Here is a 24,323-nt window from a genome sequence, read left to right on the forward strand (position 1 = left end):
CAATGAGGATACTAAGAATGCAGTCCCTTTTTTATTATTGCTGTTTGCGAACAAGACATAATCCTGTGCAGAAGAGGATGGACTATTACTGTAATAACCTAGTTAGGTCAGCATAAACCTGTTGATAATCTCACAAGTAAAAAAGATGCTAAAGTGGGCAGTTTAGGAATGGGATAAATAACTTCCACCACTATAATTTCAGCAGTCTCTTCCACAATGCATCTAAATTTAGAAATTAAAAAATATATAAATAGGGCTAGTGAACCCGGTGTGTGTGTCTAGTCACTAAAGTAACAGCAGGATTTCAGAGGTTAATCCACACTTATCACATGTATTCACACATAAGACAAGCTATGCACTCAAGGGCGTCCTCCTACCTGCGTTCTGCTTTGAGTGAACAAAGTCAGCCGATTGCTAGCTCATATCCCTAAGTACTAAAAAAAAGATCAAATACCATATATCCACAGCATTCACTATCCAAGTTCAAACATACCAGTTAAGCATAAGGATATCTAAGTGTTAGTTTTGCTTGCATAAGCCAGTACTATAAGGGGTTTGTTATGTGAGTATCCCTGGTTACAATGTAGTTTTATAGTCAGTCTTAGCTACATAGTATACTTCATTAATCACTAAGTACCAGCTTTATTGCAGCCCAACATAGTATCAAAGTTATAATAACTGTAGCAGTATAAAAGGAAACCGCTGTGAATGCTAAGAATTGGTGTAGGTGAAACACGCTCGACACCAGGCCACGCCCACCAACGCGTTTCCGTCACATGTACGTGACTTCGTCAGGGCATAGGGCCAGCCCAGCGTTTAGTTGCGCTCTTTATTCTCAATCGTCGTCATGGCAACTGCGTTTAGGTACAAAATTATGCAGAAGTGTAAAACTGCAATGGCCTATCATATTACATTTATAAGGATCAATCAGTAAGAGTAACATTTTATTCGCCTACAGTATATGCCAAGTAAATCTTAAAGTTGTTACCTAACCGCAATTGTTTGAAACCGTGGTACTGTTATTTTAGAAATATACTGATGACAGTTATTAATGTGATATCTCAGTCACTTTCCCATATTACATCATTACTAATTCATTGTTATTTTCAAATTTTGGCAAGGTTAAAGGGACAGTCTACACCAGAATTTTTATTGTTTTAAAAGATAGATAATCCCTTTATTACCCATTCCCCAGTTTTGCACAACCAACACAGTTATATTAATATACTTTTAACCTCTGTGATTATCTTGTATCTAAGCCTCTGCAAACTGCCCCTTTTTTCAGTTCTTTTGACAGACTTGCAGTCTAGCCAATCAGTGCCTGCTCCCAGATAACTTCACGTGCACGAGCACAGTGTTATCTATATGAAATATGTGAACTAACACCCTCTAGTGGTGAAAAACTGTTAAAATGCAATCTGAAAGAGGTGGGCTTCAAGGTCTAAGAAATTAGCATATGAACCTCCTAGGTTAAGCTTTCAACTAAGAATACCAAGAGAACAAAGCAAAATTGGTGATAAAAGTAAATTGGAAAATTGTTTAAAATTACATGCCCTATCTGAATCATAAAAGTTTATTTTGGCCTAGACTGTCCCTTTAATGCATTTGCACAACCAGCATTTTGGCAGCATTTTGCACAACCAAAATGCTGGTTGTGCAAATGCATTAACCTTGCCAAAATTTGAAAATAACAATGAATTAGTAATGATGTAATATGGGAAAGTGACTGAGATATCACATTAATAACTGTCATCAGTATATTTCTAAATTAACAGTACCACGGTTTCAAACAATTGCGGTTAGGTAACAACTTTAAGATTTACTTGGCATATACTGTAGGCGAATAAAATATTACTCTTACTGATTGATCCTTATAAATGTAATATGATAGGCCATTGCAGTTTTACACTTCTGCATAACTTTGTACCTAAACGCAGTTGCCATGACGACGATTGAGAATAAAGAGCGCAACTAAACGCTGGGCTGGCCCTATGCCCTGACGAAGTCACATACATGTGACGGAAACGCGTCGGTGGGCGTGGCCTGGTGTCGAGCATGTTTCACCTACACCAATTCTTAGCATTCACAGCGGTTTCCTTTTATACTGCTACAGTTATTATAACTTTGATACTATGTTGGGCTGCAATAAAGCTGGTACTTAGTGATTAATGAAGTATACTATGTAGCTAAGACTGACTATAAAACTACATTGTAACCAGGGATACTCACATAACAAACCCCTTATAGTACTGGCTTATGCAAGCAAAACTAACACTTAGATATCCTTATGCTTAACTGGTATGTTTGAACTTGGATAGTGAATGCTGTGGATATATGGTGTTTGATCTGTTTTTTAGTACTTAGGGATATGAGCTAGCAATCGGCTGACTTTGTTCACTCAAAGCAGAACGCAGGTAGGAGGACGCCCTTGAGTGCATAGCTTGTTTTATGTGTGAATACATGTGATAAGTGTGGATTAACCTCTGAAATCCTGCTGTTACTTTAGTGACTAGACACACACACCGGGTTCACTAGCCCTATTTATATATTTTTTAATTTCTAAATTTAGATGCATTGTGGGAGAGACTGCTGAAATTATAGTGGTGGAAGTTATTTATCCCATTCCTAAACTGCCCACTTTAGCATCTTTTTTACTTGTGTGATTATCAACAGGTTTATGCTGACCTAACTAGTTATTACAGTAATAGTTTGGAGGTGAATATACCCATTTCTATATACCTAAGGCAGCATTTCTCCCTGTGGTAACGTTGATTGAGCATATATGTTAATAAAGTGTAATTTTTAAACTACTATATTTGATTAACCTAGTGTATAATTCTACACTTGACTTCAATGTCTAAAATCCCCTCTGTTCTCCCTAACCCTTAATAAACAGAAGAGGATGGAATAGTATCATTTTCCCCATCCAAGACCCCCCCCCAAAAAAAACCCCCAAAAAACTGTAGCTGATACTGTTGTCCTGTGTCCTAAAGAGGTTAACATATAATGATCGATTATATTAAAGGGATAGAAAGGTCAAAAATAAAATGTACATGAGTACACAAATGTAGACAGGATATGTGCGTATGCCGCAGAAGTAGAGCAATAACCTTTACTAGAAGCATTTTTGCTAATGAAAGTACATTGCAAAAATGCTTACATTTTAAATTGAAATGCACTCATGTACATTTCATTTTTGATCTTTCGATCCCTTTAAGGTCATTAGTTTTCCATCCCCCATACGAACCTACTTGGTTGTTACTTCAGATTTTACCGAATGTTTTAAATTTTAAAATCACTAGTGTCAGTTATATATATCTTTCAATGTGATCCTGCTTACATGTGACTATTCAGTTATGTTTTACTATATAATACAGAGAACTCTAGTGCCATCTAGTGGACTTTTTATTTATCTAAATACTGTATTACAATTTTCATTTACACATTGTTACACGTTTTCCACTGCTATTAAAAACATATTCAACTTTAGTTACAGCAATAATGTTTCAATACTACTTCATGGTGCATACTTAACAGATCAATGCACCTTATATTATTTCAAAGAAACTTTTTATATAATTATCATTTTTATTAGTATTGTTTATTTATAAAGCAACAACATATTACGTAGTGCTAACATTAGTTTTACAGCTATGGAGTACAATAATAGAAGACATTTACATAAATCATAAGTAGATAGTTATGGAGTATAATAATCAGAAGACAATGACATAAATCATAAGGGTAGAGGGCCCTGCCCTTGGGTGACTCTAAGCTGTAAACCATCTTTACATACAATGATCAACAGGTCTGTGGACTTGTGAGCTTACAATCTAAAAGAAGTACCTGGGGAGGTTGAGGGAGAGGGAAACATAAGTAGTAGATACGTCTTAATGTAAGTTGTACACATCCTTCAACAGATATGTTTTTAAGGAACACTTGACATTTTTGAGACTAGAGGAAAGTCTGACTAAGCAAGACATGGAGTTCCATATGATAGGAGCAGTTGTAGGAAAAACTTGCAGACAAGAGTGTGAGGAAGTGATGGGAGATGAGGATAGAAGGGATGAGTTCTATTTGCAGACTTATAGAAATATAGGCAGGTGCAGCGTTGGTAAGGGCTTTGTATGTTGGGGTAAAAATTTTGAATTTTATTCTTGAGGCTAAGGGAAGCGCGTGGGGGTGTTGGCAAAGAGGTGCAGCAGATATGAAATGACATTTAAAGGGACAGTCAAGTTTAAATTAAACTTTCATGGTTCTGTTAGGGGCACTGATTTTTCAAACCTGCCCTCAGACCTCCCTAATAGGTCACATTTTAAGGATATCTGAACTGGAGCACAGGTGAAATAATCAGCTGATTCGTAAACTGTTATTTTACCTGTAAATTAGGAGAGAACGAGAGAGAGGCGCCTGTGTGTGCCAATAATGGAATTGTATAATCACAATCAATGGTCCCTATACAGGGTATTTACATTTATGAAGAGCACTCAGACAGTGCTATTAGGCACGGGCTGAATATTTTGACAGCAACTCAGCTCACTGATCAACCTGGATACAGGAACAAGGTGGTATGAAATCTGAAGAGGAAGACAGACAGGGCGCCTGTGTGTACCAGTAATATAACCAGATAGTATCGGTATATAAATCCCTAATCAGGGTACTCACATTTGTGAAGAGCACTCAGACTGTGCTATCAGAAGCAGGCTGGATATTTGACAGCAACCCAGCTCACTGAACAAATCAAATACAGGAACACAAGAACCCTGAGACACCGGGGTCTCAGTGATATAGAATGTTCAAAATACTGAATTGGTGCTGCAGTGGATGCAGTCTGGAACTCCTCTAGGGAGTATCAGGTAACTGGCAGGCAAGTAAGATGCCTGATTTTTACCTTTTGGTTCCTTTGTTTTAATTTATATTTTAATTTTTAATAAATTTCTTTTAAACATTTTACTCTATATTGGGACCTTGCCTTACTTGCCTGCCAGTTACCTGATACCTGTTACCTGTCATATATATGCGTAAACATATCATGGTTATAGTTTAATACAATACTATATATATTAACTTCTATTCATAGCGCCCCCTACTAAGAGACAGTCATTATTGATTTCTCTACCATCCAGCTGGTTATTTTACCTGCTCTCATCCAAGGTAATCCTGAAAACCTGGCCTGTTAGGGAGGCTTGAGGACAGGTTTGAACACTAGTGAGAGAGGGCATTCAATTTGCTTTGTTTTCTTGGTATTCTTTGTTGAAAGCTAAACCTAGGTATGCTAATAAATGATTTGTAAGCCGTTAAAGGCCGCCTCTTATCTCAGTGCATTTTGATACGTTTTTACAGTGCTAGTTCATGTGTGCTATATAGATAATATTGTGCTCACTCCGTGGAGTTATCAGCACTGATTGGCTAAAATTCGTGTCTGTCAAAAGAACTTAGATAAGGGGGCATTCGGCAGAGACTTAGATACAAGGTAAAAGAGGTAATAAAGGGAGTATCCATCTTTTTAAACAATAAACATTTTCAAGCAGACTGTCCCTTTAAGAAAAATGAGCCTGGCAGAGGCATACATGATGAATGCAGTAAGGACAGACAGTAGCTTGGGAAGCCAGAGACGACAGAATTGCAGTAGTCAAGGTGGGAAGCGATACGGGAGTAGATAAGAATCTTAGTTGTGTCTTCAGTGAGGAAGTGACACATTTTAGAGATTTTTTAGGTGGAAGCAGCAGGATTTAGCTCAGGACTTAATGTGGGGAGCAAAAGAAAGTAAAAGTTTTGTGATCCCAAGTCAGCAGGCCAGAGGGGTAGAGGTGATGATAGAGTTGTCCACAGTAAGAGCGATTTGGGGCAATGGGGTTGATTGGTAGTGGGAGGAAATAGTTTAGTTTTAGAGAGGTTCAGCTTTAGGTAGTGAGAAGCCATCCAGGATATGAGATATTAGTAGTCAGCTGGTGTTCACCCGGGAGGAGGAAATGTTCAGTGTAGAAAGGTAGATTTGGGTGTTATCAGCATAAATATGACAAAATGATGGTGATTTAAACTTTGATTTTGTGCCACTACTGCTGTTCTATTTTATTTTGTTGAAAACTTTATGTTCAACCGTATTCTCTGTACTCCTGTTTTAAAAATGTAATAAAAACAGTTGAATATAAAAAAAAAAATAGAGAGATCAAATTCCCTATATAACCCCTCCGGGGACTTTGTGTCAAATTCATGTACCAAATAGATTTCTCTTTGTTTTAAAAGCCTCTCATGGTTAAAGTGATGGTAAACTTTCCCCTTTGTATAAACAGATCACGAATGTTTAAAGGGGCACTGAACCCAATTTTTTTCTTTTGTGATTCAGATAGAGCATGTAATTTTAAGCAACTTTCTAATTTACTCCTATTATCAATTTTTCTTCGTTCTCTTGCTATCTTTATTGAAAAAGAAAGTGCAGAACCTTGGACAGCACTTGTTTATTAGTGGATGAATTTATCTACCAATCAGCAAGAACAACCCAGGTTGTTCACCAAAATGGGCCTGCATTTAAACTTACATTATTGCTTTTCAAATAAAGATACCAAAAGAATGAAGAACATTTGCTATTAGGAGTAAAATAGAAAGTTGCTTAAAATTGCATACTCTATCTGAATCACAAAAGAAAAAAATTGGGTTCAGTGTCCCTTTAAGTGAAATTTTTGATGGAGATTAATTCATTTCAGTTGTAAAGAAGATACGCTTTAACTTTTTAATGTAGCCCTCTTCAAAGGTATTTTTTTTGTGAGCTAACGGTTTGAACTGTTCTCCAGTCGACGCTCTAGCTACAAAAAAACAATTGTGTTAGACCCGTATGGCTGTTTATAGAAATTTTTTTTTTCTGTTAGTAGATAATTTAAAATATATTAATGTGCCACCCAAGTAAAAAGTAATTTGTGCCCCCTCCTTTGAAAAGTTTGGACACTTATGCTTTGCCTATTGCATTTCACCTACATTTTTTAATATTTGCCTAATATAGCTCAATGAAAATATATACCTGTATGGTAGTAAAAACAGTATATTTAGTTTAGCATTACTTGCATTTAGATGCATGAGGTATGATGTATAGGATCATTTTGTTTTGAGTGGTCATGACGTAACTATTGTCTTTTTTTCTCCCCCCAGAAAACTGTTTTATGGAATTAATGAAATTTCTGTCAAAGTGCCTTCTGTTTTTAAACTTTTGGTTAAGGAGGTAAGTAACACATTGGAACTTGATGTTAAATATTTTTCTTCTTCTATACAGGTATAATATTTAATGGCAATAAAAGGTTTAAGTACTTAAAAAAAATAATCTTTAAAATCCCTAACAAAACTTAGAAGAACATGGAAAAAGTAATTATAAAATTAAAGTCTGCTTTTCTGTTTACACTGGAGTACAGAATGTCGATAGAAATTTAGGGAAGGCAAACGGGCACAAGCTCCATTCTACAGTTATTTCTGCTGCTCATGGGAAAAAATAGAGGTAAGAATGTGCGCCATAGGTTTTGCAGATTCACGAAACAGTAGAACTAAAAGTTTGGGCTTTGGGACTTCTGGTGGGTAGGTAAACAACGTGTCCACAACTCTAACTACCGCTATGGAAGGGAGAACTGGCCCGGAGCTACTGGACATTTTTAGGAAATAGTGTAGATAAATGATCAAATAATTACTTTATAACAATAATATTTTAATACTCGATGGTGCAAACCCGGAAAAAATAATTTATCCAAAAAAAATAATACAAAGAGAATGTAAATTTTACACATTCAAAAGAAAATCCTGAATATAATGTGGCAAAGAAAATGCCAGACAAAAAGGGATGCAATCTAAACACATTTTCATTAGTCAAAACAGCCACACAAACATATTCACCCACAAATTAACTTTAAACCAAAATAAACATAGCTGTAATAAAGGTGGTGTAATTACCTTGTATCTACAGGGAGTGCAGAATTATTAGGCAAATGAGTATTTTGACCACATCATCCTCTTTATGCATGTTGTCTTACTCCAAGCTGTATAGGCTCGAAAGCCTACTACCAATTAAGCATATTAGGTGATGTGCATCTCTGTAATGAGAAGGGGTGTGGTCTAATGACATCAACACCCTATATCAGGTGTGCATAATTATTAGGCAACTTCCTTTCCTTTGGCAAAATGGGTCAAAAGAAGGACTTGACAGGCTCAGAAAAGTCAAAAATAGTGAGATATCTTGCAGAGGGATGCAGCACTCTTAAAATTGCAAAGCTTCTGAGCGTGATCATCGAACAATCAAGCGTTTCATTCAAAATAGTCAACAGGGTCGCAAGAAGCGTGTGGAAAAACCAAGGCGCAAAATAACTGCCCATGAACTGAGAAAAGTCAAGCGTGCAGCTGCCAAGATGCCACTTGCCACCAGTTTGGCCATATTTCAGAGCTGCAACATCACTGGAGTGCCCAAAAGCACAAGGTGTGCAATACTCAGAGACGTGGCCAAGGTAAGAAAGGCTGAAAGACGACCACCACTGAACAAGACACACAAGCTGAAACGTCAAGACTGGGCCAAGAAATATCTCAAGACTGATTTTTCTAAGGTTTTATGGACTGATGAAATGAGAGTGAGTCTTGATGGGCCAGATGGATGGGCCCGTGGCTGGATTGGTAAAGGGCAGAGAGCTCCAGTCCGACTCAGACGCCAGCAAGGTGGAGGTGGAGTACTGGTTTGGGCTGGTATCATCAAAGATGAGCTTGTGGGGCCTTTTCGGTTGAGGATGGAGTCAAGCTCAACTCCCAGTCCTACTGCCAGTTTCTGGAAGACACCTTCTTCAAGCAGTGGTACAGGAAGAAGTCTGCATCCTTCAAGAAAAACATGATTTTCATGCAGGACAATGCTCCATCACACGCGTCCAAGTACTCCACAGCGTGGCTGGCAAGAAAGGGTATAAAAGAAGAAAATCTAATGACATGGCCTCCTTGTTCACCTGATCTGAACCCCATTGAGAACCTGTGGTCCATCATCAAATGTGAGATTTACAAGGAGGGAAAACAGTACACCTCTCTGAACAGTGTTTGTGAGGCTGTGGTTGCTGATGCACGCAATGTTGATGGTGAACAGATCAAAACACTGACAGAATCCATGGATGGCAGGCTTTTGAGTGTCCTTGCAAAGAAAGGTGGCTATATTGGTCACTGATTTGTTTTTGTTTTGTTTTTGAATGTCAGAAATGTATATTTGTGAATGTTGAGATGTTATATTGGTTTCACTGGTAAAAATAAATAATTGAAATGGGTATATATTTGTTTTTTGTTAAGTTGCCTAATAATTATGCACAGTAATAGTCACCTGCACACACAGATATCCCCCTAAAATAGCTATAACTAAAAACAAACTAAAAACTACTTCCAAAACTATTCAGCTTTGATATTAATGTGTTTTTTGGGTTCATTGAGAACATGGTTGTTGTTCAATAATAAAATGAATCCTCAAAAATACAACTTGCCTAATAATTCTGCACTCCCTGTAAGCTTCTGCTGACTGCCTCCTTATTTCAGATATTTTGACAGGTTTACATTTCAGGCAATTAGTGCTGACTCTTAAATAACTTCATGTGCGTGAGCACAGTGTTATCTATATGAAACACATGAACTAACACCCTCTAGCTGTGAAAAACTGTCAAATGCATTCAGATAAGAGGTGGCCTTCAAGGGCTTAGAAATTAGCATATGAGCCTACCTAGGTTTAGCTTGTAACTAAGAATACCAAAAGAACAAAGCAAATTTGATGATAAAAGTAAATTAAAACATTGTTTAAAATGACATGCCCTATCTGAATCATGAAAGTTTAATTTGGACTTTACTATCCCTATAATACCCCAGTAAATGTGTTGTCCCAAAGTGGTGTTCGAAATGGAACAACCTTTTTTTTTTTTTTTTTTTTTTTTTTTTTAACACAGGCAAATGGCAAGACATCAGTAGACCTTACATCAGGGTGTACAGTAGTTAGAGAATACCAATACTTCTGCGGCTGCAGTGATTATATGACAGTCTCTTGGGGGGGGAACTACTGTTGGAGTGTCCCCTAACTCCCAAGTCTCAACCTAACCACCTACTGGTGCATAGACAAGTAAAAAATCTTTAAAAAATCTTATCAGAGCCTCTAAATTGTAATGCCAAAGCCATATTGAGTAAATAGTCCTTGTTCTCAAACATAGATTTGGTGAAGCTGCGAAACACCAATGTGCATAATGTTTAGCTCTTTCCTTAGAGCAGCATGGAGCATCTTTCGGATGTAAACAACATGTGGAATTGCCTTCCATTTAAATCCACCAAGTCCTGCCTTCAACTAGATAGGATAAACATAACAATTTCTTTCCAATGACATGGAGAGTCCACAAATCCATTCTAATTACTAGTGGGAATTCAACTCCTGGCCACCAGGTGGAGGCAAAGAACACCCAGCAAAGCTTTAAGTATCCTCCCCCTTCCCGCAATCCTCAGTCATTCTTTGCCATTGGGGCAATGCTGTGTCCAGGTAATCCTCTTTAGAAAGAGTAATGGTGGCTTTTAGCTGTTGGAGGTCGGTGAGGTAGTCCTTACTTTAACTCCAACAATATATGCTAATCCCTATATAGAAAACCAGGGTTTGTTACTCTGTTTTTCTTGTGTCTTCAGGTCCCTGTCAGTGGTTGGATGAGGCCAACAGACCTGGAGCTGCTCTGACTGCTCCACAGCAGAAGACCCTGGAGGGTAAGTCCTTTTATTTTTCAATCAGTGGAAGGACTGGGTTTATCAGGGACCTGCTTCCCTCAGGAGTGGTATGTATTTTATTGCTCAGTTTATATATACTCACATTTGGGATATTTTGCGGCGGAGCAGCTTCCTGGGTTAAACAACCAGGATAAAGAATTGTCGCTTACATTGCCTTTTGAAGGGTCAGAGTACTGGATAAAGACCCAGGCTTAAGGGGGTGTGGGTTTAGTAAATTGTATTTCCTCAAGCTCCTATCCCTGCCATGCTCCTTGTTATAGAGCACAGTAAGTCCTCATAGTAGTAACATTTAACCAGCATGTGTGGCGCGATATTCGCATGCTTGAGGGTTTATTGGTGCAGGTTATGGCCTCTATCAGTGAAATGCTAGACTCTTTCCTCCCCCACTAGAGTTAGTGGCATTGATTGCTTCACTTTCTGCTAGGTGGCCGGTCGAGCCCGCATTGCCGGTTTTACATTATTTTTTCGCCAACGTCCAGATTTTTGCGGCTTCCATTTTTCAGGGGGTGTCTCCCTAAGGGGGGGGGGGTGTTCTACTGCGCTTATTTTAATAGTTCTAAGAGCCTTAAAGATGAGGGGTATGTGGCAGAGGAGTTGTAGGTCCCTGTATACAGATTGGTACAGTCATTTCCGGTAGCTCATTGAGCAAAGCTATAGTTCTGTAGGTTCCGATATATTTGATTGTATCGTCAGGCAGTATCTGTGGCTGTGAGTGTTTCATGTGTTAACTTATGTAATAGTCCGTTCAGGACTATCTGCCGTGACACGGTCTGTTCCAGTGAGATACCGCCCCTCAGACGCCGGTCGCCTACCTGTTTTGTGGCAGTAAGCGCATTAACCCGTTGTTTTCCCGCTGCAAGACAGTTTTTGTTTTCTGCTGTGGGGGATCTGCAGCTTGTTCATGGTGACTCCATTGTAGTGGGTGAGTGGGAGGCTCTGCTAAACTCTCTTTCCGGCTCCTATTTGATCCGGAGTGTGGCTTCTCATGTAATCGGTCTGCCTCTACAGTCTGCTGTCCTCTAGCTTGGGTATTGGTTCCCACTAGTAATAGAATGGATTTGTGGACTCTCCATGCCATTGGAAAGAAAACAAAATTTATGCTTACCTGATAAATTCTTTTCTTTCCTGGCATGGAAAGTCCACGACCCACCATTATTTTTAAGACAGCTTTTGCCATTTTGGGTCCTCTTCTCTTTCCATGTTTCTTCAGCTGAATGACTGGGAATTATGGGAAGGGGGAGGTTACTTAAAGCTTTGCTGGGTGTTCTTTGCCTCCACCTGGTGGCCAGGAGTTGAATTACCACTAGTAATTAGAATGGATTTGTGGACTCTCCATGCCAGGAAAGAAAATTATTTATCAGATAAGCATAAATTTAATTTTTCCTGCCCATTCTCTTTTGACCTTTTTGGTTTCTTAAAGTAAACGTCAATTTTGATGCTGAAGTGCCTGGTTTTTAAAAATTTGATTAAAAACAGGGGCACTTTAATTCATCAAAATTTACATTTCACTCCTGTTGAGAAAAAATACTTACCTTTTAATCTTCACAGCAGCTCAAGCTTCCTCTACCCGTCGCAAAGCCTCTTCCTGGGTCTAAAATGAGGAATCCGGCTGCCTCCAATCACGGTGTTGAATCAGACGGTGCTCTGACAAAATGCAGAAGGACATTTGGCAGACGGACATTTGGCCGACGGACATTTGGCTGACAGACAGAAAGCTAAAGAATGTTCCGATTTCGGCCAAGGGCAGATACGTTCCAGAGTGCTCTGCCTCTGCCGCAACTGCCTCTGGGAACCTTACCATGGGTCCCAGGCCGCACGTTTTGTAATTCTCTGTCTGGGAAACTATCTATCTATCAAATCTATCTATTTATCTATCAAATCTATCTATCTATCTATCGTATCTATCAAATGTATCTATTGCATCTATTGATCTATCTATCTAATCTATGTATCTATCTATCAAATCTATCTATCTCGTGGCCGGACTGTTATGTGACAGCCACTTGTGTTTCGGCCAAATGTCCGTCGGCCAAGTGTCCATCGGCTAAAAGTCCGGCCACGGAATCAGACACTGATTCCCCCGGGGAAGAAGCCGTGATTGGAGGATGACCTCTCCATCTGACTCCTCTGACATCAGAAATGGCTTGCAACAACCGGAGGAAGCTGGAGCTGCTGTGAAGATTTAAAGGTAAGTTTTTTTTCACAACAGGAGTGAAATGTAAATTTTGATGAATTAAAGTGTCCCTGGTTTTAATCGAATTTTTAAAAACCAGGCACTTTAGCATCAAAATTGACATTCACTTTAAGCTGTAACTTTTAAGGTGTCGGTTTTCTATTGGTGCAAATAAGACAAGAAAGATAAGAATGTCATACACCAACAAACACTCACCAACTACCACAATACAGATAATTAAATAGAATATTTGCAACAATCAGTTACAAAAAATATACATTATATTCACATCCCTAACCCTCACAGATCCACAGCAAGCAAAATTCATTAAAAATGATCTGAAAAAACTTGCAAATTCAAACTTCTTATTTAAACCATTCGGTGCCAGAGCATTTAAACTAAATATCTATTTTGCTTCTTTTTGGAGCAATCATTTATCCACATCACCACTGTATAAAATGCCTGGCAGTTGAGCTTGTGATGTCCAAATTATTGATGATATCAGTGTTTAGTGATTCAAGACCACAAATTAGGTGTCGTTTCCCCTAAATAGAAAATGGGGCAGGAGCAGGGGCAAGATAAAAGGTATATAACCCAAGTAGTTGAACAATCTATAAATATTTTACATTATACAATTTTCTAGTACCTTTAGAAAAAACACACAATGTCCACAGGGGTTACAACCTGTAATTTTTGTTGTAAGGGCTTTGCATTAGCTCGGTGCCCTAACAAATTGACTTCTTACCAGAAGATCTTTAACATTTTTAGCAGGATGTGCCGTTATGTGGGAATAATTACCAACTGCCTCCCTCAACATAGAAAAAGTGACAATTGAAGCTGCACTCTTAATCAAATGTTTGAGTTTTTGCTAATAAATTCCAACCTTTGATTGAGATTGCAGGTTCAATTGTTCTTTTTAAATGTTACTCTGAGCTCTGGAGGCTGACACCCAGGTGCATTTCAAGATTTATATCCTTCGGTGTGCATCCTTGTTATTCCTGAGGATTGTCCTCCTCAACATAAGAGTCATTCATTAATAAGTCTTTAGTCAAAATAACACACATTTTCTTCCAGCAGCAGTTGCATCTAGAAAATCCCTTATTGTTTCGTCTGATTTCTTTTTCCTTTTCACATCACACAAAAGGGAGTTTCACTATAATTTGCCGTTTCGGTGTGCTTTTCGCACTCTGGATAGAATACCCATGTACTTTTTCAGATATTTCTCTTTCTTGCTTAATAAGGCTCTTTAACTCTGAACAGTCCCACAGGTATAGTTCTTTATAAAGCCTCAGGGTGAAGACTAATCTCTAATAAAAGGCGATTAGAAACAGTACTTTTTTGAAAAGCCTTTGTAGATATTAACCTTTAAGCTATTCAATACATCTAAATAATTTACCATCAAACAAAAAAAAAATATATTACTAAGAAAGAAATGGATCCATCTAAGAACAAAATCAGTATGCTTTTCATAGGCATGAACCCTTCTTTTGTAAATATGATTTTATAGCTCTCAACCCCACATCATGGGGTATTGAGGAGTATAATGAGTCTACATCTAAAGAAAACAAATTAAGTTTTAGATGATACTACAACTCCTTACATTCTCCATCTGTTGAATCCTGTACTAAGGATCTCAGAATCAAAATATGACTTCAGAAAACAAATCTTACATAGCCACTGGTATTTTTATTTGGTCCCAATCCCTGAAATAATTGGGCAACCTGGAGTTTTTGTGGATTTTTATGTAATTTAGAAAGCCAGTTAAACACTGAATAATCCCTGTCTAGTAATTAAGTTTGATTTAACAAGCCTAATTTAGCATAAACAAAATTATGAGTACGGAAAAAAACTCACAACTTATTCTTTGTACTGTTTTTTGACAATTAACTGGTGCTTAGCCTCAGTTACATAGTATTCTTGATTCATGATCACCACATTGCCCCTTGTTCCTTAATGACCAGTTGTTTAAAACTGAACAAATTAGAGAGTGCTCACTTTTTTGCTTCAGTAAGATTATCAACAATGCCACAAAGCAGAATTTTTGATAGATCATATGTTACATTCTAAATAAATACAAGAACATTTGAAACATTATAACAATATAACAATATTCTTTGAGTTGGTTGTAGGGAAAATCTGCTTTACATTGTTACCATTCTGTTCCCTGAAAGAGCTCTCCAAAGTTTTAAGAGCCTCACCATCTTCTCTAGATTAGATTTATTTTTCTACATTTACCACTTGTTACTTTTTTAAGGACCAACTTCCTTGCAAATAATTTCAGATCTTTTTATAACATCAAAACCATCAATATAACTACTCTGGCAAAAATGAATTCCTTTCTTTAGCACATTCATATGTGCTTGGTTTAAAGCAGAATCAGAGAGATTAACAGTTAATTTTTTGTTGTAAGGGAGGTTCTCTAAGGAGGATATATGATTGGCTGTTAACTCTGTTGAGATCTGTCGTGAGTTGTCTCCTCTTTCTGTTTACCACGCAGGAGTTCCTTTATAACACGTTGACCACTTATCTCATGGGATCTCCTCCCGCACGCTGCTCACTTATGTCATAAAAGCCACTTTCTGTAACACTCTGCTTGTTTATCACAATAGAGGTCCTTTCTTTTATATACTAAATAAATACACAGTCATTTCTCTCTTTTAGACATACCAGGGCTCTTTCTCACATTCTGATTCTGTATTACAGAGGGATTACCATCTAACACAGTCTATGCATACATCTTTTTTTATGTTAACTGTTAAAAATGGACACCTACACAAATGCCTACTGTAGATGACCTATAAAGTTTTTGTACATGTTCATATCTAATTTTACTGTAGTGATTTATGTGCTGTATTTGTTTTGCAAATATCTCAGTATAATCAATAATAATGAATTTCTACTTTTTTCTTTTATTTCTAGGTCCTCAATCCTTTTTACATTTTTCAGCTGTTCAGTGTTATTTTGTGGAGTACAGATGAATATTACTACTATGCATCCGCTATTGTGTTCATGTCTATAATATCCATTGTCAGTTCACTGTACACTATTAAAAAGGTAAATGACAGTTGATGCTTAAAATTACACGATGGGATTCTGGGTAAACATATAAAAATGAGCTTCACAATGCTGCATCTTTTTGCTTCCAGTGTCTGTTTCAAACTCTAAGAGTAACAATATTAACTGCCAATAAAGTGAAGCAGCACTGCAGAACAGCTCTCTAGCTTAGGTAGGAAGTACCGTAAATCCCTTTTAGAGATAGAAATTCTAACATTTAATACGTCTGTCACAGTATTATTTCATTTCTTTAATATAACAACCAGTTAAACCAATGACTTTAGCTACATCTTCTTGCTAATGCATATAATGCTCACAAACCCATAACGTTTATAATTACCATTATTTTTGTTCCTGTCTTCTGGGCAGGTTGTTGGGCGAAGTGCATCCTGATTGGGTTTGGTTAGTAATTTTCTACATTTATATTGAGTGGCAAATATGTCATCACTAAGCCTAAATGTTTGGCGTGGAAGGTCACTTGGTAGACATAGACCACCCAGGTTGGGGAAGGGTGTTGGAGTAGACTGTGCAGTTCAGCTCTGCAAAGACATTAAGGAGCTCAGATAGGTACTTGTGTTGGTGTTGAATAGCCATACACAATGGTAGTTTTTAAAGTAACAATAGAATAGATGGATTATAAGTTTGTACTGTTTCAACTAAACCATGTTTCATGCCAAAACCAATATTGTAACTTCGAATTGTTCCATGTTCAGTGTTCTTTAAAGGTATGTGTTCCATTAGTGTATTTAACCATTTTTTTTAAATAGTGCGTCATGCTTAGGTTAGTGCTATCAGTATTTCTTTCATGTAATTAGCAAGAGTCCATGAGCTAGTGACGTATGGGATATACATTCCTACCAGGAGGGGCAAAGTTTCCCAAACCTCAAAATGCATATAAATACACCCCTCACCACACCCACAATTCAGTTTTACAAACTTTGCCTCCCATGGAGGTGGTGAAGTAAGTTTGTGCTAGATTCTACGTTGATATGCACTTCGCAGCAGGCTGGAGCCCGGTTTTCCTCTCAGAGTGCAGTGAATGTCAGAGGGATGTGAAGAGAGTATTGCCTATTTGAATTCAATGGTCTCCTTCTACGGGATCTATTTCATAGGTTCTCTGTTATCGGTCGTAGAGATTCATCTCTTACCTCCCTTTTCAGATCGACGATATACTCTTATATACCATTACCTCTACTGATTCTCGTTTCAGTACTGGTTTGGCTGTTTACTATATGTAGATGAGTGTCTTAGGGTAAGTAAGTCTTATTTTATTATGACACTCTAAGCTATGGTTGGGCACTTTATATGTAAAGTTCTAAATATATGTCTTTAAACTTATATTTGCCTTGATTCAGGATAATCAGTATTCCTTATTTTCAGACAGTCGGTTTCATTATTGGGATAATGCATATGAAATATTATTTTCTTACCTTTAAAGAATTTTTTTCAATTGACCTTTTTTCCCTGTGGGCTGTTAGGTTCGTGGGGGCTGAAAATGCTTCAATTTATTGCGTCATTGTTGCCGCGGACTTTTTTGGCGCAAAAAATTCATTTCCGGCGCCCTAATTGACGCCGGAAGTTTTTGCATGGTTGCGTAATTTTTTTGACGTTCAGACGTTTTTTTGCGCCAAAATTGTGGGTGTCGTTTTTTTTGACATCACAGGAAGTGGCGTCATACTTGACGCCAAAAAATATGGGCATTGTACTTGGCGCCAATAATGTGGGCGTCATTCTTGGCGCCAAAAAATGTGGGCGTCATTCTTGTCTCCACCTTTTTTTCACATTATTTCAGTTTCATTTTTCATTGCTTCTGGTTGCTAGAGGCTTGTTTATTTGGCATTTTTTCCCATTCCTGAAACTGTCATTTAAGGAATTTGATAATTTTGCTTTATATGTTGTTTTTTCTATTACATATTGCAAGATGTCTCAACATGACCCTGGATCAGAATCTACTTCTGGAAAGACGCTGCCTGATGCTGGTTCTACCAAAGTTAAGTACATCTGTTGTAAACTTTTTGGTATCTGTTCCTCCAGCTGTTGTTTGTGATAACTGTCATGATAACCTTTCTAATGCAGATTGTATTTCCATTAGTAATAATCCATTACCTGTTGTTGTTCCTTCAACATCTAATGTTCAGGATGTCCCTGTTAATGTAAAAGAATTTGTTTCTAAATCTATTAGGAAGGCTCTGTCTGTTATTCCTCCTTCCAGTAAGTGTAAAAGGTCTTTTAAAACTTCTCATATTTCAGATGAATTTTTAAGTGACCGTCATCATTCTGACTTATCTGTTTCTGATGAGGATCTATCTGGTTCAGAAGATTCTACCTCAGATATTGACACTGATAAATCTTCATATTTATTTAAGATGGAGTTTATTCATTCTTTACTTAAAGAAGTGCTAATTGCATTAGATATGGAAGAGTCTAGTCCTCTTGATTCTAAATCTACTAAGCGTTTAAATATGGTTTTTAAACCTCATGTAGTTATTCCTGAAGTTTTTCCAGTTCCTGATGCTATTTCAGAAGTAATTTCTAGGGAATGGAATAGTCTGGGTACTTCATTTACTCCTTCTCAAAGGTTTAAGAAATTGTACCCTGTACCATCTAATAGATTAGAATTTTGGGATAAAATACCTAAAGTTGATGGGGCTATTTCTACTCTTGCTAAACGTACTACTATTCCTGCGGCGGATAGTACTTCCTTTAAGGATCCTTTAGACAGGAAGATTGAATCCTTTCTAAGGAGAGCTTATTTATGTTCAGGTAATCTTCTTAGACCTGCTATTTCTTTGGCTGATGTTACTGCAGCTTCAACTTTCTGGTTGGAGGCTTTAGCACAACAAGTGTCAGACCACAATGTTTATAGCATTGTTTAACTTCTTCAACATGCTAATAACTTTATTTGTGATGCCATTTTTGATGTCTTTAGCTATTTTAGCTAGAAGAGCTTTATGGCTTAAATCTTGGAATGCAGATATGACTTCTAAGTCAACTTTGCTTTCTCTTTCTTTCCAAGGTAATACATTATTTGGTTCACAGTTGGATTCTATTATTTCAACTGTTACTGGGGGGAAAGGATCCTTTTTGCCGCAGGACAAAAAATCTAAAGGTAAATTCAGGGATATTCATTTTCGTTCCTTTCGACAGAACAAGGAACAGAAGCCTGACCCTTCCCCTAAAGGAACGGTTTCCGTTTGGAAGCCTTCTCCAGTCTGGAATAAATCCAAGCCTTTTAGAAAGTCAAAACCAGCTCCCAAATCCGCATGAAGGTGCGGCCCTCATTCCAGCACAGCTGGTAGGGGGCAGGTTACGATTTTTCAAAGATATTTGAATCAATTCGGTTCACAGTCTTTGGATTCAGAACATTGTTTCTCAAGGATACAGAATAGGTTTCAAGATAAGTTCTGGAATGGGGTCTGGGGTTTTACTCAAATCTATTCATTGTACCAAAGAAGGAGAATTCCTTCAGACCGGTTCTGGATCTAAAAATATTGAATCGTTATGTAAGAATACCAACATTCAAAATGGTGACTATAAGGACTATTCTGCCTTTGTTCAGCAAGGGCATTATATGTCCACAATAGACTTACAGGATGCATTTTTTCATATTCCGATTCATCCAGATCACTATCAGTTTCTGAGATTCTCTTTTCTAGACAAGCATTACCAGTTTGTTGCCCTTCCGTTTGGCCTAGCAACAGCTCCAAGGATCTTTTCAAAGGTTCTCGGTGCCCTTCTCTCTGTCATCAGAGAACAGGGTATTGCGGTATTTCCTTATTTGGACGATATCTTGGTACTTGCTCAGTCTTTACATTCTGCAGAATCTCATACGAATCAACGTGCGTTGTTTCTTCAAAGACATGGTTGGAGGATCAATTTACCAAAGAGTTCTTTGATTCCGCAGACAAAGGTAACCTTTTTGGGCTTTCAAATAGATTCAGTGTCCATGACTTTGTCTCTAACAGAAAAGAGACATCTGAAGTTGGTTTCAGCTTGTTGAAACCTTCAGTCTCAGTCATTCCCTTCTGTAGCTTTTTGCATGGAAATTTTATGTCTCATGACTGCTGCATCGGACGCGATCCCCTTTGCTCGCCCTTTGCTCGTTTTCACATGAGACCTCCTCAGCTTTGTATGCTGAACCAGTGGTGCAGGGATTATACAAGGATATCACAAATTATATCCTTAAATCCCAATGTTCGATCTTCTCTGACTTGGTGGTTGAATCACCATCGTTTAATTCAAGGGGCCTCTTTTGTTCGTCCAACCTGGACTGTGATCTCAACAGATGCGAGTCTTTCAGGTTGGGGAGCTGTTTGGGGTTCTCTGACAGCGCAGGGGGTTTGGGAATCTCAGGAGGCGAGATTACCAATCAACATTTTGGAACTCTGTGCGATTTTCAGAGCTCTCCAGTTCTGGCCTCTTCTGAAGAGGGAATCGTTTATTTGTTTTCAGACGGACAATGTCACAACCGTGGCGTATGTCAATCATCAAGGTGGGACTCACAGACCTCAAGCTATGAAAGAAGTATCTCGGATACTTGTATGGGCGGAATCCAGCTCCTGTCTAATTTCTGCGGTTCACATCCCAGGTGTAGACAATTGGGAAGCGGATTATCTCAGTCACCAGACGTTACATCCGGGCGAATGGTCTCTTCACCCAGAGGTATTTCTTCAGATTGTTCAAATCTGGGGTCTTCCAGAAATAGATCTGATGGCCTCTCATCTAAACAAAAAACTTCCCAGGTATCTGTCCAGATCCATGGATCCTCAGGCGGAAGCAGTGGACGTGTTGTCGCTTCCTTGGAATTATCATCCTGCCTATATCTTTCCGCCTCTAGTTCTTCTTCCAAGAGTGATCTCCAAAATTCTAATGGAACGTTTGTTTGTACTGCTGGTGGCTCCAGCTTGGCCTCACAGGTTTTGGTATGCGGATCTCATTCGGATGGCCAGTTGCCAACCTTGGACACTTCCGTTAAGACCAGACCTTCTATCTCAAGGCCCTTTTTTCCATCAGGATCTCAAATCATTAAATTTGAAGGTATGGAAATTGAACGCTTGATTCTTAGTCATAGAGGTTTCTCTGACTCAGTAATTAATACTATGTTACAGGCTCGTAAATCTGTGTCTCGGAAGATTTATTATCGAGTCTGGAATACTTACATTTCTTGGTGTTCTTCACATAAATTCTCTTGGTATTCTTTTAGAATTTCTAGAATTTTACAGTTTCTTCAGGATGGTTTGGATAAAGGTTTATCTACAAGTTCTTTGAAAGGACAAATCTCTGCTCTTTCTGTTCTTTTTCACAGAAAGATTGCTAATCTTCCTGATATTCATTGTTTTGTACAGGCTTTGGTTCGTATCAAGCCTGTCATTAAGTCAATCTCTCCTCCTTGGAGTCTTAATTTGGTTCTGAGGGCTTTACAGGCTCCTCCGTTTGAACCTATGCATTCTCTGGATATTAAATTACTTTCTTGGAAAGTTTTGTTCCTTTTGGCTATCTCTTCTGCTAGAAGAGTTTCTGAGTTTTCTGCTCTTTCTTGTGAATCTCCTTTTCTGATTTTTCATCAGGATAAGGCAGTGTTGCGGACTTCATTTCAATTTTTACCTAAGGTTGTGAATTCTAACAACATTAGTAGAGAAATTGTTGTCCCTTCATTGTGCCCTAATCCTAAGAATTCAAAGGAGATATCTTTACATTCTTTGGATGTAGTAAGAGCTTTGAAATATTATGTTGAAGCTACTAAAGATTTTAGAAAGACTTCTAGTCTATTTGTTATCTTTTCTGGTTCCAGGAAAGGTCAGAAAGCTTCTGCCATTTCTTTGGCATCTTGGTTAAAGTCTTTGATTCATCATGCTTATGTGGAGTCGGGTAAGTCCCCGCCTCAAAGGATTATGGCTCATTCTACTAGGTCAGTTTCTACTTCCTGGGCTTTTAGGAATGAAGCTTCTGTTGATCAGATTTGCAAAGCAGCAACTTGGTCTTCTTTGCATACTTTTACTAAATTCTACCATTTTGATGTTTTCTCTTCTTCTGAAGCAGTTTTTGGTAGAAAAGTACTTCAGGCAGCTGTTTCAGTTTGATTCTTCTGCTTATGATTTCAGTTTTTTTCATTATTTAGATTAAAACTTTTGATTTGGGTTGTGGATTATTTTTTCAGCGGAATTGGCTATCTTTATTTGATCCCTCCCTCTCTAGTGACTCTTGCGTGGAAGTTCCACATCTTGGGTATCTACTATCCCATACGTCACTAGCTCATGGACTCTTGCTAATTACATGAAAGAAAACATAATTTATGTAAGAACTTACCTGATAAATTCATTTCTTTCATATTAGTAAGAGTCCATGAGACCCACCCTTTTTGTGGTGGTTATGATTTTTTTGTATAAAGCACAATTATTCCAATTCCTTATTTTGATGCTTTCGCACCTTTCTTCTCACCCCACTTCTTGGCTATTCGTTAAACTGAATTGTGGGTGTGGTGAGGGGTGTATTTATAGGCATTTTGAGGTTTGGGAAACTTTGCCCCTCCTGGTAGGAATGTATATCCCATACGTCACTAGCTCATGGACTCTTGCTAATATGAAAGAAATGAATTTATCAGGTAAGTTCTTACATAAATTATGTTATTTCTATAGGAGCTATACCCTATTACCAGGATTAAAATTTCCTCTAGTCCTGGACAAGTAAAAATATTGCAGCAGACTTTTAAAAAATTTGACTTTTTCCTATTTCTAACATGGAGGAGACTAGTAACATTTTCCTTCTGGACTAGTAGCTTTAAACCCATAACTATTAAACTTTAATGATCTGTTTCTATCCCTGCCGCTATAACCCTAATTTGCACTATTGCTATACACTTTGGCTTTTGCTTAATAGTTCTGTTACTATATTTTTGTAGGCTATGTACCATATAACCCTAATGTGAGTTTTTATCATATACTTTGGCATATAAGATGAGACATTAACAACATGGTGTGCATTGTGTATTATCAAGGCTGACTGAATGTAGAATAAGTGTTTCTAAAGGGCTTACAGGCACTAGCAGCTTAGGGTGTTATACTTAATGAGCAAAGCTAAAGACATGGTAAACTGCTTATGGTATCTTGTGGTATATATTTTTTATAGGGACATACATGAAATGTGGTTCTTTAAAGATTTGACAGGTAAATGCTTAAAAGCAAAAGTGTTTACAGTCAAAATGTCCCCATTATAGTGTTTATAAAAACACAGAAGGCAACTCTGTCCCTGGTGCTTTCCAATGCCAACAGAAAGTACACTTCTGCCAATTAAGGCCACATGGGTTCCAGATTTCAGCCCTTTACTGTAATATTACCCGTGTGCTTCTCAGTTCCTAGTATTTTTTTCCATATCATTGTTGGGTGTCACAAAACATAAATAAATAGATGCCACGTGTTGGTTATATCATATTTGTAGCAAACTGGTATATAGTAATTTCATAATCACTAGATGTGTAAGGCTTTGTCTTTTTTAGGAAATATTCAGCTGCCTGGAGTTCACATTTTCACAAAGCGCAGCAGATTCTTATCTGCAGAAAATATTGTTTTTTTTTCTCTTTCCTTTTTTCAGTCTATTATGTGATAAATATGTACATTTTGTGCTTACACATCACGAAGCACACCAGAAAGCTCATATACAGTACTTTTTGTGTCTTTTAGCGTAAACTATAGTAAGTAAATAAATGATGAATCACTTTTGTTTGTTACATTTCATATTTACTATTTTAGTGCTGGGAGTATGAGTGAAACAGATAGTTTGAGTTTAAACCTTATGAGCCGACACTTCATTTTTATCAAGTAGGTTGCGTAGCTAATACAAATGAGATAAAATATAGGGGGCACCCTTGGTCAAAAGACGAGAATGGGTTATGAGAATCAAATGTAACTATACAATAATGAAATAAACAATAATGTTACACTCTATCAGATGAGGGTCAAACAGTGTGACAGAATACAAATGTCAGATTGGTTAATATAATAGGAATGATACAAGTCCCATAAATCAGAAAGCAGGGTATTGAATGGGCAACCCAGGTGTATGTGGTGAATCCAGGTCCAGGCAGCTGTCTGTGATTGGATCAAAGGCTAAGATCCAGGATCAGCAATATGTAGAGAGTAGAAAGAAACAGAAGCGCCACATGGCCTAGCACTGTATATACCATGTGAGATGGTGCATAGAATGTTTACACTCACATTTGGTAGAGCACCCTTCTTGGTGCAGATAGAGCAGTCTGCTGTGTGACTGTTTGATTCCAGCAGACTGCTCTATCTGCACCAAGAGGGGTGCTCTACCAAATGTGAGTATAAACATTCTATGCACCATCTCACATGGT

The 24,323-nt window shown here is 37.8% G+C and overlaps 1 protein-coding gene across 1 annotated transcript in view; it reads left to right on the plus strand.

Annotated features, from left to right (window-relative positions):
• ATP13A3 (ATPase 13A3) overlaps positions 1 to 24,323 on the plus strand; it is a gene marked incomplete in the record, with an annotated part of 582,093 nt that overhangs the window by 194,981 nt on the left and 362,789 nt on the right. The window contains 2 exon segments of the mRNA XM_053710208.1: positions 7,144 to 7,213; positions 15,839 to 15,973. Of these exon segments, the coding sequence (XP_053566183.1) occupies positions 7,144 to 7,213; positions 15,839 to 15,973 (205 nt within the window).

The sequence above is a fragment of the Bombina bombina genome, chromosome 4 (genome assembly GCF_027579735.1).
Source record: "Bombina bombina isolate aBomBom1 chromosome 4, aBomBom1.pri, whole genome shotgun sequence".
Classification (NCBI taxonomy): Eukaryota; Metazoa; Chordata; class Amphibia; order Anura; family Bombinatoridae; genus Bombina; species Bombina bombina.